Below are 12,762 nucleotides of genomic sequence, written 5' to 3'. Positions count from 1 at the left end.
TGTAAAAAACGGTATTCTCAAAATTTTTTCGTTTCTGATGTACTTTAAGGTGACAACGGAACACATGGATTATAGAAGGTACTGGCCAGGTTTGGAGCCACAGCACTGCCACTCACCATATATTGAAGACAAAATAGAGAAGCGCTCCCACGTGCAGGACCAATGAGTACAGTACCATGTGAAGACAGGTGAGTAACACGCTCACCTTTATATGCTGTTCAATGTCTAAGGCACAAGGCTCATACAGCACAACAGTAGTAGCTGATGTGGATGCAAACCAGCTGCCGCAGACTTCCCGTGCTTGAACGGTGTGCAGGAGATACAACAGGAATCACAAAGGAAATAGATCCGTGCTGCCAGAAGAACAGTCAATGGAATAAGAGCAAGGGGTAATCTTAAAATGCTTATTTAACCAGTTGCCATCGAAGGACGAGCCAGCTCGTCTTACAATGGCAAGCGGTGTATGGTGCGGGCTCCTGACTCCTACCTGATGAGGGGATGTACCTACCTGAAGGGGGGGGGGGGACTACATGTTTGATGGGGCGGACTAATTTATTAAGTTTATTAAGTTTCTATTATTAAAGACCTTATTTACAGACTATTTTGGTTGAAATTAATTAATGTACCAGGACAAGTGGATCGTCATGGGGGACAAGTAGATTGTGTTCCGTTTTAGTCCCTTGGACAAGAAGATTTATTTTGAAAAATGTCCACACCCCTGTGTAAACATAATAAATATAAACACAGGGATGTGGAATTCCTATCGCCCGACGCCCGGGACTAGCAGTTTTGGGCGCCGGGCAGGTGAATTTGTCCGGCCCTTAGCCCGGGCAAGCAGGGCCGGACCTGAAAAGTGCGATCTGCAGTCTGTATGGAGCGGGCTCCCGACTCCTGTCCGCTCGATACTCTGCAGCCTGTGTCCTCCGAAGCAGAGCAGGGGAGATGAGAAGCTGTGTACAGTATTTGTCTTCTCTCCCCTGCTCTGCAGACGTGTGGGGGGGAGATGAGGGGGCGTGGCTTCTTGCTCCCCGTGCAGACCTGCATCCTCTGCCTTCACTCCCCCCAGCTGTAGCTTCGGAGAGCTGAGGGGAGGCGGCGCGTCTGCAGGGGGAGATGCTTGCGGCCCTCTGCAGTATGTATGGAGCGGGCTCGGGATTCCTGCCCGCTCCATACTCTGCAGCCCCCGGCTGTTCTCAGTAGCCAGGTGCCGCCGCTAATAGCCAGCATGCGGTGATCGCCGCGGCTGGCTTTTAAGCCTTTAGATCGCCGCTGTCAAAGCTGACAGCGGCGTCTAAAGGGACATGTGAATGCTCCCTGGTGGGCTAGTGGGGTGGATCGATCCACTATGGAGGTAGCCGGAGAGCTTACCTCTGCTTCCTCCTGTCCCGGCTCTGTCATTGATAGATCCTGGCTGGACCAGGCTCTACCAATGGATCACAGAGCACACAGATTAATAGAGTTCAATAGAATCTATTCATCTGTATGAGCAATCTAATGATTCCTCATATAAGTGTAATAAAGTGTAAAAAAAAAAAAAAAAAAGAAGAGATTTGCGGGGGTCCCCAGCGATCAGAAATCTTATCCCCTATCCTTTGGATAAGATGTCTTAGGGCCAGAGTACCCCTTTAACATTATATTTTAATAGTTCAGACATTTATGCACACGGCATTACCCAATATGTTTATTTTATTTATTTTTTTACATGTATTGGCTTTTTATTTTTTACAAATTTATTTTCACAATATTTTTTGTCCCCATGGGGCAGTGTTTTCCACAGTGTGCCTCCAATTGTTTCAAAACTACAACTCCCAGCATGAGCAGACAGCCAATGGCTGTAGAGCATGCTGGTAGTTGTAGTTTTGTAACAGCTGAAGACACACAGTTGTAATTTTTTACTTCTAGAAACTGATCAATGCTGTGCCATAGGAGCCTATAGCACAGCACTGATCAGTGTTACCGGCGCTCCGTTACTACAGACCCCGGAAGACGGCCGGAGCCAGGTCAGGGGGATCTGCGGCTACCATACTGGATGATCGGATCCCCGCGGCAGCGCTGCGGGCGATCCGATCATCATTTTAAGTACCGCACTGCCATAGATGCCGTGATCTGTATTGATCAAAGCATCTGAGGGGTTATTGGCAGACATCCGCGCGGTCGCAGATGTCCGCCATTACCGGCGGTCCTGTGCTCGCAGTCATGGCGGAGCGTAAATGTACGTCATGGTGCGTTAAGTACCACAGCACCATGACATACATTTACGTCCATTGTGGTTACGGGGTTAACAGAGAAAAAAATATGCATGCACGTGTGTAGGTTCCAGCATCACATCCAAATGGCTAAAGATATTAACATGAAACTTGGCACACGTTACTTATATGTCAGCAACAAACATAGGATAGGTGATTTAACCCTTACTGATCCCCATTTGCCACGGGGCGGGGTTTATGTATAAAGTCCCATAAAAGTCTATGGGAAATATATGTTACAGCATAACTTCCAAACGGCTGGAGATATTTCCATAATGCTTGGTCACATGTTACTTATATGTCCACTTAAAATATAGGATAATTAATTTAACCCTTACCTACCCCCATTTGTGAGGGTCGGTGTTTTTGTCCCTTGCAAATCAATGGAAAATGTATGTTCCCACATAATCTTCAAAAAGGGCTCTAGGTCTTCGCCAGGAAACTATAGAACGGTAAGTTTAACGTGCATTATGGGTAAATTGTTTGAAGGACTTATAAGGGATTACATACAGGAATACATAGGGGATAATTATATTATAAGTGATAGCCAGCATGGGTTTACTAAGGATAGAAGTTGTCAAACCAATCTAATTTGCTTTTATGAAGAGGCAAGTAGAAGCCTTGACAGAGGAATGACTGTGGATCTAGGGGGAAATTTATCAAAACCTGTCCAGAGGAAAAGTTGCCCAGTTGCCCATAGCAACCAATCAAATCGCTTGTTTCATTTTGCAGAGGCCTAGTTAAAAATGAAAGAAGCGATCTGATTGGTTGCTATGGACAACTGGGCAACTTTTCCTCTGGACAGGTTTTGATAAATCTCCCCCCTAGTGTTTCTGGATTTTGCTAAAGCATTTGATACTGTCCCTCAGACGTCTGACAGGTAAGTTAAGGTCTTTGGGTTTGGAAATTTTAGTTTGTAACTGGATTGAACACTGGTTCATGGATCGTACCCAGAGAGTGGTGGTCAATGATTCGTACTCTGATTAGTCCCCGGTAATTAGTGGTGTACCCCAAGGTTCAGTACTGGGCCCGCTGTTGTTTAATTTATTTATCAATGATATAGAGGATGGCATTAACAGCTTTGTTTCTATCTTTGCAGATGACACCAAGCTTTGTAGCACGGTACAGTCTATAGAGGATGTGCATAAGTTACAAGATGACTTGGATAGACTAAGTGTCTGGGCATCCACTTGGGAAATGAGGTTCAATGTGGATAAATGTAAAGTTATGCATCTGGGTACTAATAACCTGCATGCGTCGTATGTCTTAGGGGGGATTAAACTGTCAGAGTCACTGGTAGAGAAGGATCTGGGTGTACTTGTAGATCACAGACTACAGAATAGCATGCAATGTCAGGCTGCTGCTTCCAAAGCCAGCAGGATATTGTCATGTATCAAAAGAGGCATGGACTCAAGGGACAGGGACATAATACTCCCCCTTTATAAAGCATTGGTACGGCCTCACCTGGAATATGCTATTCAGTTTTGGGCACCAGTCCATAAAAGGGACACTGTGGAGCTGGAAAGGGTGCAGAGACGCACGACTAAACTAATATGGGGCATGGAACATCTTAGTTATGAGGAGTATATAAATGGCCCATACAAAAAATATGGAGAAAAACTGTTCCAGGTTAAACCCCCCAAAGGACGAGGGGGCACTCCCTCCGTCTGGAGAAGAAAAAGTTTAGTCTCACGGGGCGACACGCCTTCTTTACCATAAGAACTGTGAATTTATGGAACAATCTACCTCAGGAACTGGTCACAGCAGGAAAAATTTACAGTTTTAACAGGATTAGATACATTCCTGGAACAAAATAACATTAATGCTTATGAAGAAATATAAAATCCCATCCCTTCCCCAATATCGTGTCACACCCCTACCCTTCAATTCCCTGGTTGAACTTGATGGACGTATGTCTTTTTTCAACCGTACTAACTATGTAACTTCCGTACGGCTGGAGATATTGCAATACCTGGTACACATATTACAGGTCAGGATATGAGGACGGGATGGGAGGACGGGTTATGGGGTTGGGATATGACAACAATATATGAGGACAGGATATGAAGTCAAAAGCTTCCATCTTTGTTTATTTTCCTCCCCAACAAGGATTAGGAAGGAAAAACCGGGCAATGCCAGGTACTCCGCTAGTATAAATATAAAATCTAACAATTTAAATGCTTTAAAGGAGTAGTGCAGCTAAACATAACTTATCCCCTATCCACAGGATAAGGGGCAAGTTATAGATCACGGGGGGTCCGACTGCTGGACCCCCTGCGATCTCCTGAACTGGGCCCCGGCAGTCTGCCGGAAGCGGCTGTTCCGACCCATCTATGGGATACATGGAGGGGGCGTGTCGGACGTTGCTTCCTGCAGGTGTCAGCACACCCCTTCCAGCAGACTGTCGAGGCCCTGTTCAGGAGATCACAGGGGTCCCAGCGGTTGGACCCCCCGTGATCTATAACATATTCCCTATACTTTGAATACGGGATAAGTTATGTTTCACAACAGAACTCCTTTAAAATGATACCCCTCTTCAGCCAAAAAGATTAAGTGGCTAATGTGCCCCGATTTAGAAAACAACAAGTATGCCATATCTAAAGGACTACATGGTAGCTCTGTAATAACTCAAATAACAGATGTAATATTGTAAACTGTTTAATAGGATAATTAAGTGATAATGGCTAAATAATGTTCTTGTTATTTTCATATAAATACAATAATTTGGTAGAATTCTAGGATAACAGATGCAATGAACCTTTAATTCTGATCTTTTATACTTAATTACAAAAATATATCAACAGGAAATTACAGACATGTAAAAAGAGATTTCAGACTAGTGAGGAATCTACAGCGATGAACAAAATATAATACAGTTTCAAAGCAAGAAGATGATTCAACATGGTATCAGTTCTAGTTGAATAGGAGGCGATTCTTAAAAGGAAAACTGTCAGAGAAGTCACCCACCAGTGGTACTGCCTGGTAGTGCAGGTGATGCTGAGAAAAACTATGCTTACAATGCCTGGATCCGTTGTTCCGTTCGTTTGATATCTTGTTTCTAAATATGCAAATTAGCAGTAAGTGTCACGGGTGGGGTTACGATTCAGCCTTTCGGCACTGTGATGTCAGCACTGTTTCTTCGGCTCTCGGTCCGGCTCTGTAATCGCGTTTACTGCGCATGTGCAGCCTCCTGCCTACACCCAGAAGCTGCCTCAGAGCGGCTTCATAACAGGCTTCATAACCGCACTGAGGCCACTTCTGGGTGTAGCACATGAGCAGTAAGTGCGATTACAGAGCAGGGAGGAGGGAGAGAGGGAGTGAATAATGATTAGCCGGGCCGAGAGCCAAAGAAACCGCGCTGACGTCACAGTGCCCGAAGGCTGAATCGTAACCCCACCCGTGACACTTACTCCTAATTTGCATATTCAGAAAGAAGGAGATATCAGACGAATGGAGCAAAGGATCCAGGCATTGTAAGCATTGTTTTTCTCAGTGTCAACCGCACTACCAGGCAGTACCACTGGTTTGGGCTGGTGACTATTCTGACAGTTTTCCTTTAAAGGGGTACTTCGGAGAGCAAAAATAACTTATATTTTGTCCCCTCATGGACAGACCAACTCTATAGTAATATACATCTATTACCTCAACATCTATTGCCATTTTCCCTGTTGGAATAAGCTGAGACAAGCAGGAAGTGAAGAAAAACCTGTCATCCCCTCCCAACTTTGTCTCCTTTATCCTCAGCATCCTTGCCTTCAAGGCCACGCCCCACTCTATGATATTGTGAAAATCCATGTCCACTATTGACATACCACGCAACGTGGAGTATATATATATTTTTTTTTTTTTTTTTTTAAGGGTAGGGTCACAGGTGCAGTCTTTAGCTGGGTATTTTTCTACACATTGAAGTCAATGGGTAGGAAAATATGCAGCAGCAAATACACATCAAAATACAGCACGTGTGATCCTATCCTTAGGGTGAATTTACACATACAGTATCCTGCACATATCTGGTGCGCAGGATTTTAAGCTGTAGATTTCAATGTAAACTAAATTCAAATCCTGCACATCATATATGCGCAGAATACTGTTCACCCTTTGGCCACATTCACACAGACTGATCCACAGCGTACTTTCGCTGCAGATCCACCGGCGATGGACCCCTACATTGTGCCTCCATCTGTGAGTGCTCATAGAGGCAATCCGTCACTCCGATGTGTGCTGTACAGTATACTCGCACACATCGCGGCCGCTTGCCCTGCTCACTGAGCTAGGCCGAGAACAGCTGCAATGTGTTAGAGTATGCTGCGCATGTGTGTGGCGACTCACAAATCGCAGCGTGTCTGCTCGTAGTGGTGGATTGCTACTATGGGCAGGCACAGATGGAGGTACAATGTGGGGATCCATCATCGGCGTATTTTATCTTGCGGATCCGTCCGTGTGAACGCGTCCTTAAAGGTAACTTTTTTTTTTTTTTGTCAGTGCATGCACTTAAATATGAAGACTTTTCTTCTGAAGGTTTGAAGTTAGTATCAAGGTACAGGGCATGACAAAATTGTTTAGGAACCAGAAAAGAGTGTTAGGGGTTTCAGCTTTTTGAGATATGGTTTCTTTAAAATGTAAAAGCGGAGCTACATTTGTACACAGAATGGGATGGCACACAGGGTGCAGCATATTAGTGCCATGGGTTTGTGGTAAAACACTGTTGAAAAACAACCTAGGTGCAAGGACAAAATTCTTACATTGCCATGGCAACCTGGGATTTGTCAGCAATGTCATAAATCACCATAAAAGTGGTTAGACTTCAAAAAATATTAATGTGATAAAATGTACTCACATCCACAAGTAGCTCATCTTTAGTCTTTAAAGGAACGTCAATGTTTTCTATTGGTTCTTCCTCAAGTTGGAGCATTGAAGACAGAGAAGATGACGATGATGATGATGTAGAAGATGAGGATGATGAATCTGAATCAGAGTCACTGAAAAACACAAACTGACTTTTTTTTAATGCTTTTAAAAAAGGTTTTCTAATTGAGAGAACAGAAAATGGATTATCATTTTCTTTGTTAAAGTCAAGCAGGTCATTTGGAAATGTGTGTGCGTCAAAGCTTCTCACAAATACATGTCTGAGGCGAAGGGTCCTTTTACACCGGCAGATAACTGCTGGGTACAAGTACTGATGATTTTCAAGCCTGCATTAAAGATGCCGTCCGCTGAAGGACAAGCATTTGTTCATCCGTTGGCTGGTCGCTGGGTCTTTCACAAGGGGCAATAAATGTTTATAGATCGAATAATCACCTTTTATAAAAGAGTCATATCTAATTTAAAGGGCCCCTGTCACCTTGTTAGGGGACATTACACCACAAGTGTACAGCTTTAACCCTCTATAAAGCCTGTCTAGTCCTGCTGTCTTCTATTATTCAATATTTCTCCAAAGTAAGTTTTTATTAACAAAATAAGAATACACAAAAATACAAAAAAGGTAATTAATATGTAACTCATCAGAAGCAGACTTCCGAACTCTTATCCTACAGCTTCTGGTAGATGAACACTGGACCAATGAGGCTAAGAAGAATATGCCTTGCCTTATTACACAGCAGTTTTGGGACACTAAACCCCAAACAGCAATACTGCACAATGCATGGAAAAGATTACTGATTTATTTCAGCGCCATAAAAGGGACCCCTTACACTTTGTGCAAGTCGTAGGTTTTACTGAAGCCAGACCTAAACCAATGGGAGTAGGCATAGGTTATTAATATTAAAAACTGAATTGTTTTAGAAGTAAAAACTTTACTTCTCAAACAATAAAAGTAAAAAAAAGGATTCCACACTTGGCACTGCTAGCATGGAATATGCAGTCTATGCAGCTCCTATAGCATATCCTTACGAACTTTTCGGTGCTGACAACACAGACATCAGATGTGGCACCAACAAAGATATATAGAATGGAGCACTCACCCGGTCAGTACTCAGTAGCTTAAAAAAATTGCTTTATTTCATCAACAATACAAACATGCGGGAGAGTGGAAGGAAGAGGTGCAAAGGGAGAGAGTTCGGGCTACGGTCCGTATTGCGCACGTATAACTTCAGGGGGCCTGACAAAGCGCTACCTGTGTGATATGGACAGTCACCCGGACACTCCCCCTTTGCACCGATCCTGTCTGCTCTCCCACAAGTTTGTATCGTTGATTAAATAAAGCAAGTTTTCTACTGACCGGGTGAGTGCGTCATTCTAGATATCTTTGCTGGTATCACAAAAGGAAAATAGGCACAAAAATTTCAAATTTCATTGCAGTGTTTTAAACAGAACAATGGTAAATCAAATGGAACCACACTTGTCTTTATTCACATTCATTAAATGACTGAAAGCAGATTCTTAAGAACAGGTGAAGCATGAAAGAAGCAGAATAGTATTTTTTACAAAAACACAGAAGGCTGCACTTCATGTCTAAAAGTTTCTTACTTGCTTTTACAATATAACAGTAAAATAGACTTAAGAGTAAATAGAGCATTACTGAAAGGCAAGCTATGCTCAGCTCGCTGGTTGTTAAGAGTTTATTGGGAACAAAATTGTCTGCAGAGACTGATCTCAAATTACACACTGTTAGATTCCAGGCTTACAATTTACTGAGGCTCGCAATCTAGCACTAAACTTCAAATGGGCGATACTGCCAGGAGAAAAGGTAAATACACTGCATTGACACCTTTATCAGATGATAAATTGCATAGAAAATGCTGAAATTGAAGATGCTTTCCAGTTGGTAAAAAAAAAAATAACTTGCCACTCCTGGAAGTGCTGCAATGATGTATTATGCATTATGCATGAGATGCGGCAGCCAATTATTGGTCTCAGCGATGACATACCATATACAGATGAAGAGCCCAGTGATCTGCTGCGGCATCATACACACAATTGGGGAGATTTATCAAAACCTGTGTAGAACAAAAGTGGAGCAGTTGCTCAAGGCAACCAGATTGTTTCTTGTAGTTTCAGATGCCCATTTAAAAAAGAAAAAAAGTGATCGGATTGGTTGCTATGGGCAACTGCACCACTTTTTCTCTGCACAAGTTTTAATAAATATCCTCCAATTTCCTCACAGCACAACATTTCTGGCAATGGACAGTGAGTTAATTTAGGGTGCAGTAAAAGTTTTTAATTTTTTGCTGGTCCCATAAATTTATACATTTCTAAGGGAGGCTCATGCTTTTTAGACATAGAATGCTTAACCCGATAAGGATCATGGACGTCTATGCTCGTCTAATGGCCGTTAACGGGGTATGACGCGGGCTCCCGACTCGAGCCCGCGTCATACCGGCCGGCCCCCAGCTGATTCCTGTAGCTAGGGGCCAGCGTTAATAGCGGACATGCGGCCGAGGGCAGATATTAACCCTTTAGATCACCGCTGCCAAAGTTGACAGCGGCGTCTATAAGGTGTCGGTATCCAGTCACTGGTGGTCCAGTGGGGTGGATCGCCGCCCAAACCCCCCCCCCCAGCGCAGGAGAGGTAAGCCCTCAGGCTGAGGTAGCCTGAGGGGTTACCTCTCCCGCTGCGGCAACTCCGTTGCTCAGAATGATAAAGCCTGGCAAGCGCAGAGCAAACGGATGAATGAGATTGTATGTAATCCCATTAATCTGTATGAGGAATGAAATTATTCCTCCTAAAAGTCCCATAAGGGGACTAAAAGTGTAAAATAAAAAATAAAAATTAAAAGTTTTAAAAAAAAAGTTTAAAAACATACATTAACCCATTTCTTATTAAAAGTTTAAATCACCCCCATTTCCCAAATTCGATATAAAAAATATATAACCATAATAAAAATAAACATATATGGTATCGCCACGTGGGCAAATGTCCGAACTATAAAAATATATTGTAGATTAAACTGCACGGTCAATGGCGTATGCGCAAAAAAAATTCTAAATCGAAAATAGCGTATTTTTGGTCACTTTTCATACCATAAAAAAAAGGAATAAAAAGCGATCAAAACAAAAGTGTTACAGGTTAAAACTTTAGATCATCCCATACGCGGAAAAATTTAAAGTAATAGGGGTCAGAAGAGGACAATTTTAAATGTATTAATTTTTGTGCATGTAGTTATGATTTTTTCCAAAAGTATGACAAAATCAAACCTACATAAGTAGGGTATCATTTTAACCATATGGACCTGCAGAATAAAGATAAGTAATTTTTACCGAAAAATTTACGGCGTAGAAATGGAAGCCACCAAAATGTATAAAATGGTGTTTTTTCTTCAATTTTGTCACACAATGATTTTTCTTCTCGTTTCGCTGTAGATTTTTGGGTAAAACGATGTCATTACAAATTAGAATTGGTGGCGCAAAAAACAAGCCCTCATATGGATTTTTAGGTGCAGAATTGAAAGGGATATGATTTTTAAAAGGCAAGGAGGAAGAAACGAAAGTACAAATACAGAAAAACGCTTTGTCCTTAAGGGGTTAATGTGGTTGCCAAGGGAGCAATCAATCACCACGTCTCAAAACTTTTTACCTTTCGAAATTGGTAGGGCCCACAAATGCCAGTCATGATCATTATAGGCATTATAACCAATAGCTGTATGATGTTGCCGCAACGTTTTAGTTATTGGACAAAGCTTGGAGGAGTGGTTTAACATGGTCCCTCTTATCTAGGAAGGTATACTAAAAAGAAAAAGCACTAGGAGATACTAGCTCTATAGAAACTATACTTTGATTTATCAAGTTAGGTCAAAACACATTTACAACGTTACAAGCCTGTGTTTATTACTTTACTAACTTTCAGTGGTTTAGTAGCCTACCTGTCTGATGAGGAATCCTCTGAAGAACTGTCTTCATCTTCATAAGCCACTATTTTAACACAAGCCGGAGGGCAATCATTTAAGGTACCTTCATGGTGTTCACCCGTTGTATGGTTTTTGAAGTGTAAGCCTTCCAGTTGTTCAGCTACCTCCATCTCTTGCTCTGGTTGCAGGTTACAAGGCAAAGACTGAATCTTACCAGTCTGTCTATCCTCTTCAGAGACTTCAGTTACCTGGGGCACAATTGGAACTCCAACATTATCATCTGAAGAGCCTCCTATGGATACAACGTGGGTCTTTTCTGAGATAGTATGTATAATACTGTCATTACACACAGGCAGTGGTGTTTTATCGGGAATATTTGACTCAGTTACAGAGGTCTTTTCATCTTCTCCTTCAAGAAGGTTATTGTTGTTTTGCAATTCACCAACAGTTCCTTCAGGTAAAGCGATTTCCTCCTGTGTATCCATGGTATTCTATAATCCATAAAGAGAAGCACAGTTAATAAACAGGCTACAATAACACAAGTAAAACCTTTGAAAATGTAAGGCAAGATCAGAAATATCTTGAGTACTTAAGAAGTGAAGCCTTTACTGCAGACAAATGACAGCCAAAGGGAAACTCTGCCTTCCAAATGTCAAGCACATAAGGCTGCCCACACATAGTAATGTGTATGGTGATCTCCTGACTATCCACAAATGACACACAAAAGATCAGACATACTGAAGCCCAAGAAGCGGAGGTGCTGGGAGAACCGTCTAGAAGTAGCTTGCCTCTTTTCACAATAATGAACGATCTGCCAATTGGCTTATTATTAGAAGAATTATTGCTTTGAACAGTATGAATATTGTAAAAGACAATATGGCACAATGCATTAACAGCCTTAAAAGGCATATTCCAGCCACCAAAAAAAGATGGAAATGGGTGATATAAAAAAATAAATAAATAAACAAACAAACATAACATCTTCCCTGATCCTCCGCAACTGACAATCCATCGGCTCCTGGTTCCCACAACGCTTGGATCATATAGGAACTACCTTCTCAGACAATCACCAGCTGCCGCAGTGACCTGCTTTGGCAAGCAACTGGCTCAGAAGGAAGTTCCTGCTAAATGAATGGGGTCTTGATATTTTGTCCCTCAATGTTAACATCCTGAACAGCCCCCAGTAACGGCATTTCCTCTGGCGGGAGGTGGAGAGACGTTATGTCTCGATAGTCTGTCTGCAGGAAAGCACGTCTCGGCAGCTAATTTACCACCTCTCCGTCATCAGAAATTCCCTGTGATTGTACATTCCCCCTATGCCAAAAAGAAGAGAGGGGTATTGATTGCTTTCAGAGAAGATCTGGTGGGTACTATTGACAATGTGCCTTTTACTCTTGTGAACTTGTATGCCTCGAATAGCCGGCAGAGTCGCTTTCTGAGGAAGGTTTTTAAATTGATAACTTCGGTTCAACTGGGGGAAATTGTTATTTGCGGGGACTTTAACTCAGTCTCAGACCTTTCGGGAGTGCCTAGACATCGCTCCTGTGCCCTTAACAACCTGATTTCCGCATATGATCTTTTTAATGCCTGGCGTATCTACCATGCCTCAGAACACGACTTTACCTATTTTTCACCTAGGTTTCATACGTATTCTAGAATTGATCTAATTTTAGTCTCAAGAGGCCTGTTGGAGAGGGTTGCTAATTCGGAGATTGGGGAATTGACATGGACAG

The 12,762-nt window shown here is 42.5% G+C and overlaps 1 protein-coding gene across 2 annotated transcripts in view; it reads right to left on the bottom strand.

Moving 5' to 3' along the window:
- Positions 1-12,762, bottom strand: part of NAF1 (nuclear assembly factor 1 ribonucleoprotein) — a 128,799-nt gene that overhangs the window by 109,934 nt on the left and 6,103 nt on the right. For both annotated transcript variants that reach the window (XM_056561479.1, XM_056561487.1), the window contains exons 2-3: positions 11,045-11,520; positions 7,084-7,225 (exon numbers count right to left, since the gene is read on the bottom strand). In XM_056561479.1, the coding sequence (XP_056417454.1) occupies positions 7,084-7,225; positions 11,045-11,514 (612 nt within the window). In that variant the 5' untranslated portion in view covers positions 11,515-11,520. The remainder of the gene's footprint in view (positions 1-7,083; positions 7,226-11,044; positions 11,521-12,762) is intronic.

This window comes from Hyla sarda, chromosome 1 (assembly GCF_029499605.1).
Source record: "Hyla sarda isolate aHylSar1 chromosome 1, aHylSar1.hap1, whole genome shotgun sequence".
Lineage (NCBI taxonomy): Eukaryota > Metazoa > Chordata > Amphibia > Anura > Hylidae > Hyla > Hyla sarda.
Note: the sequence above shows the minus strand (reverse complement) of the source record. Positions and strands in the feature narration are given on the sequence as shown.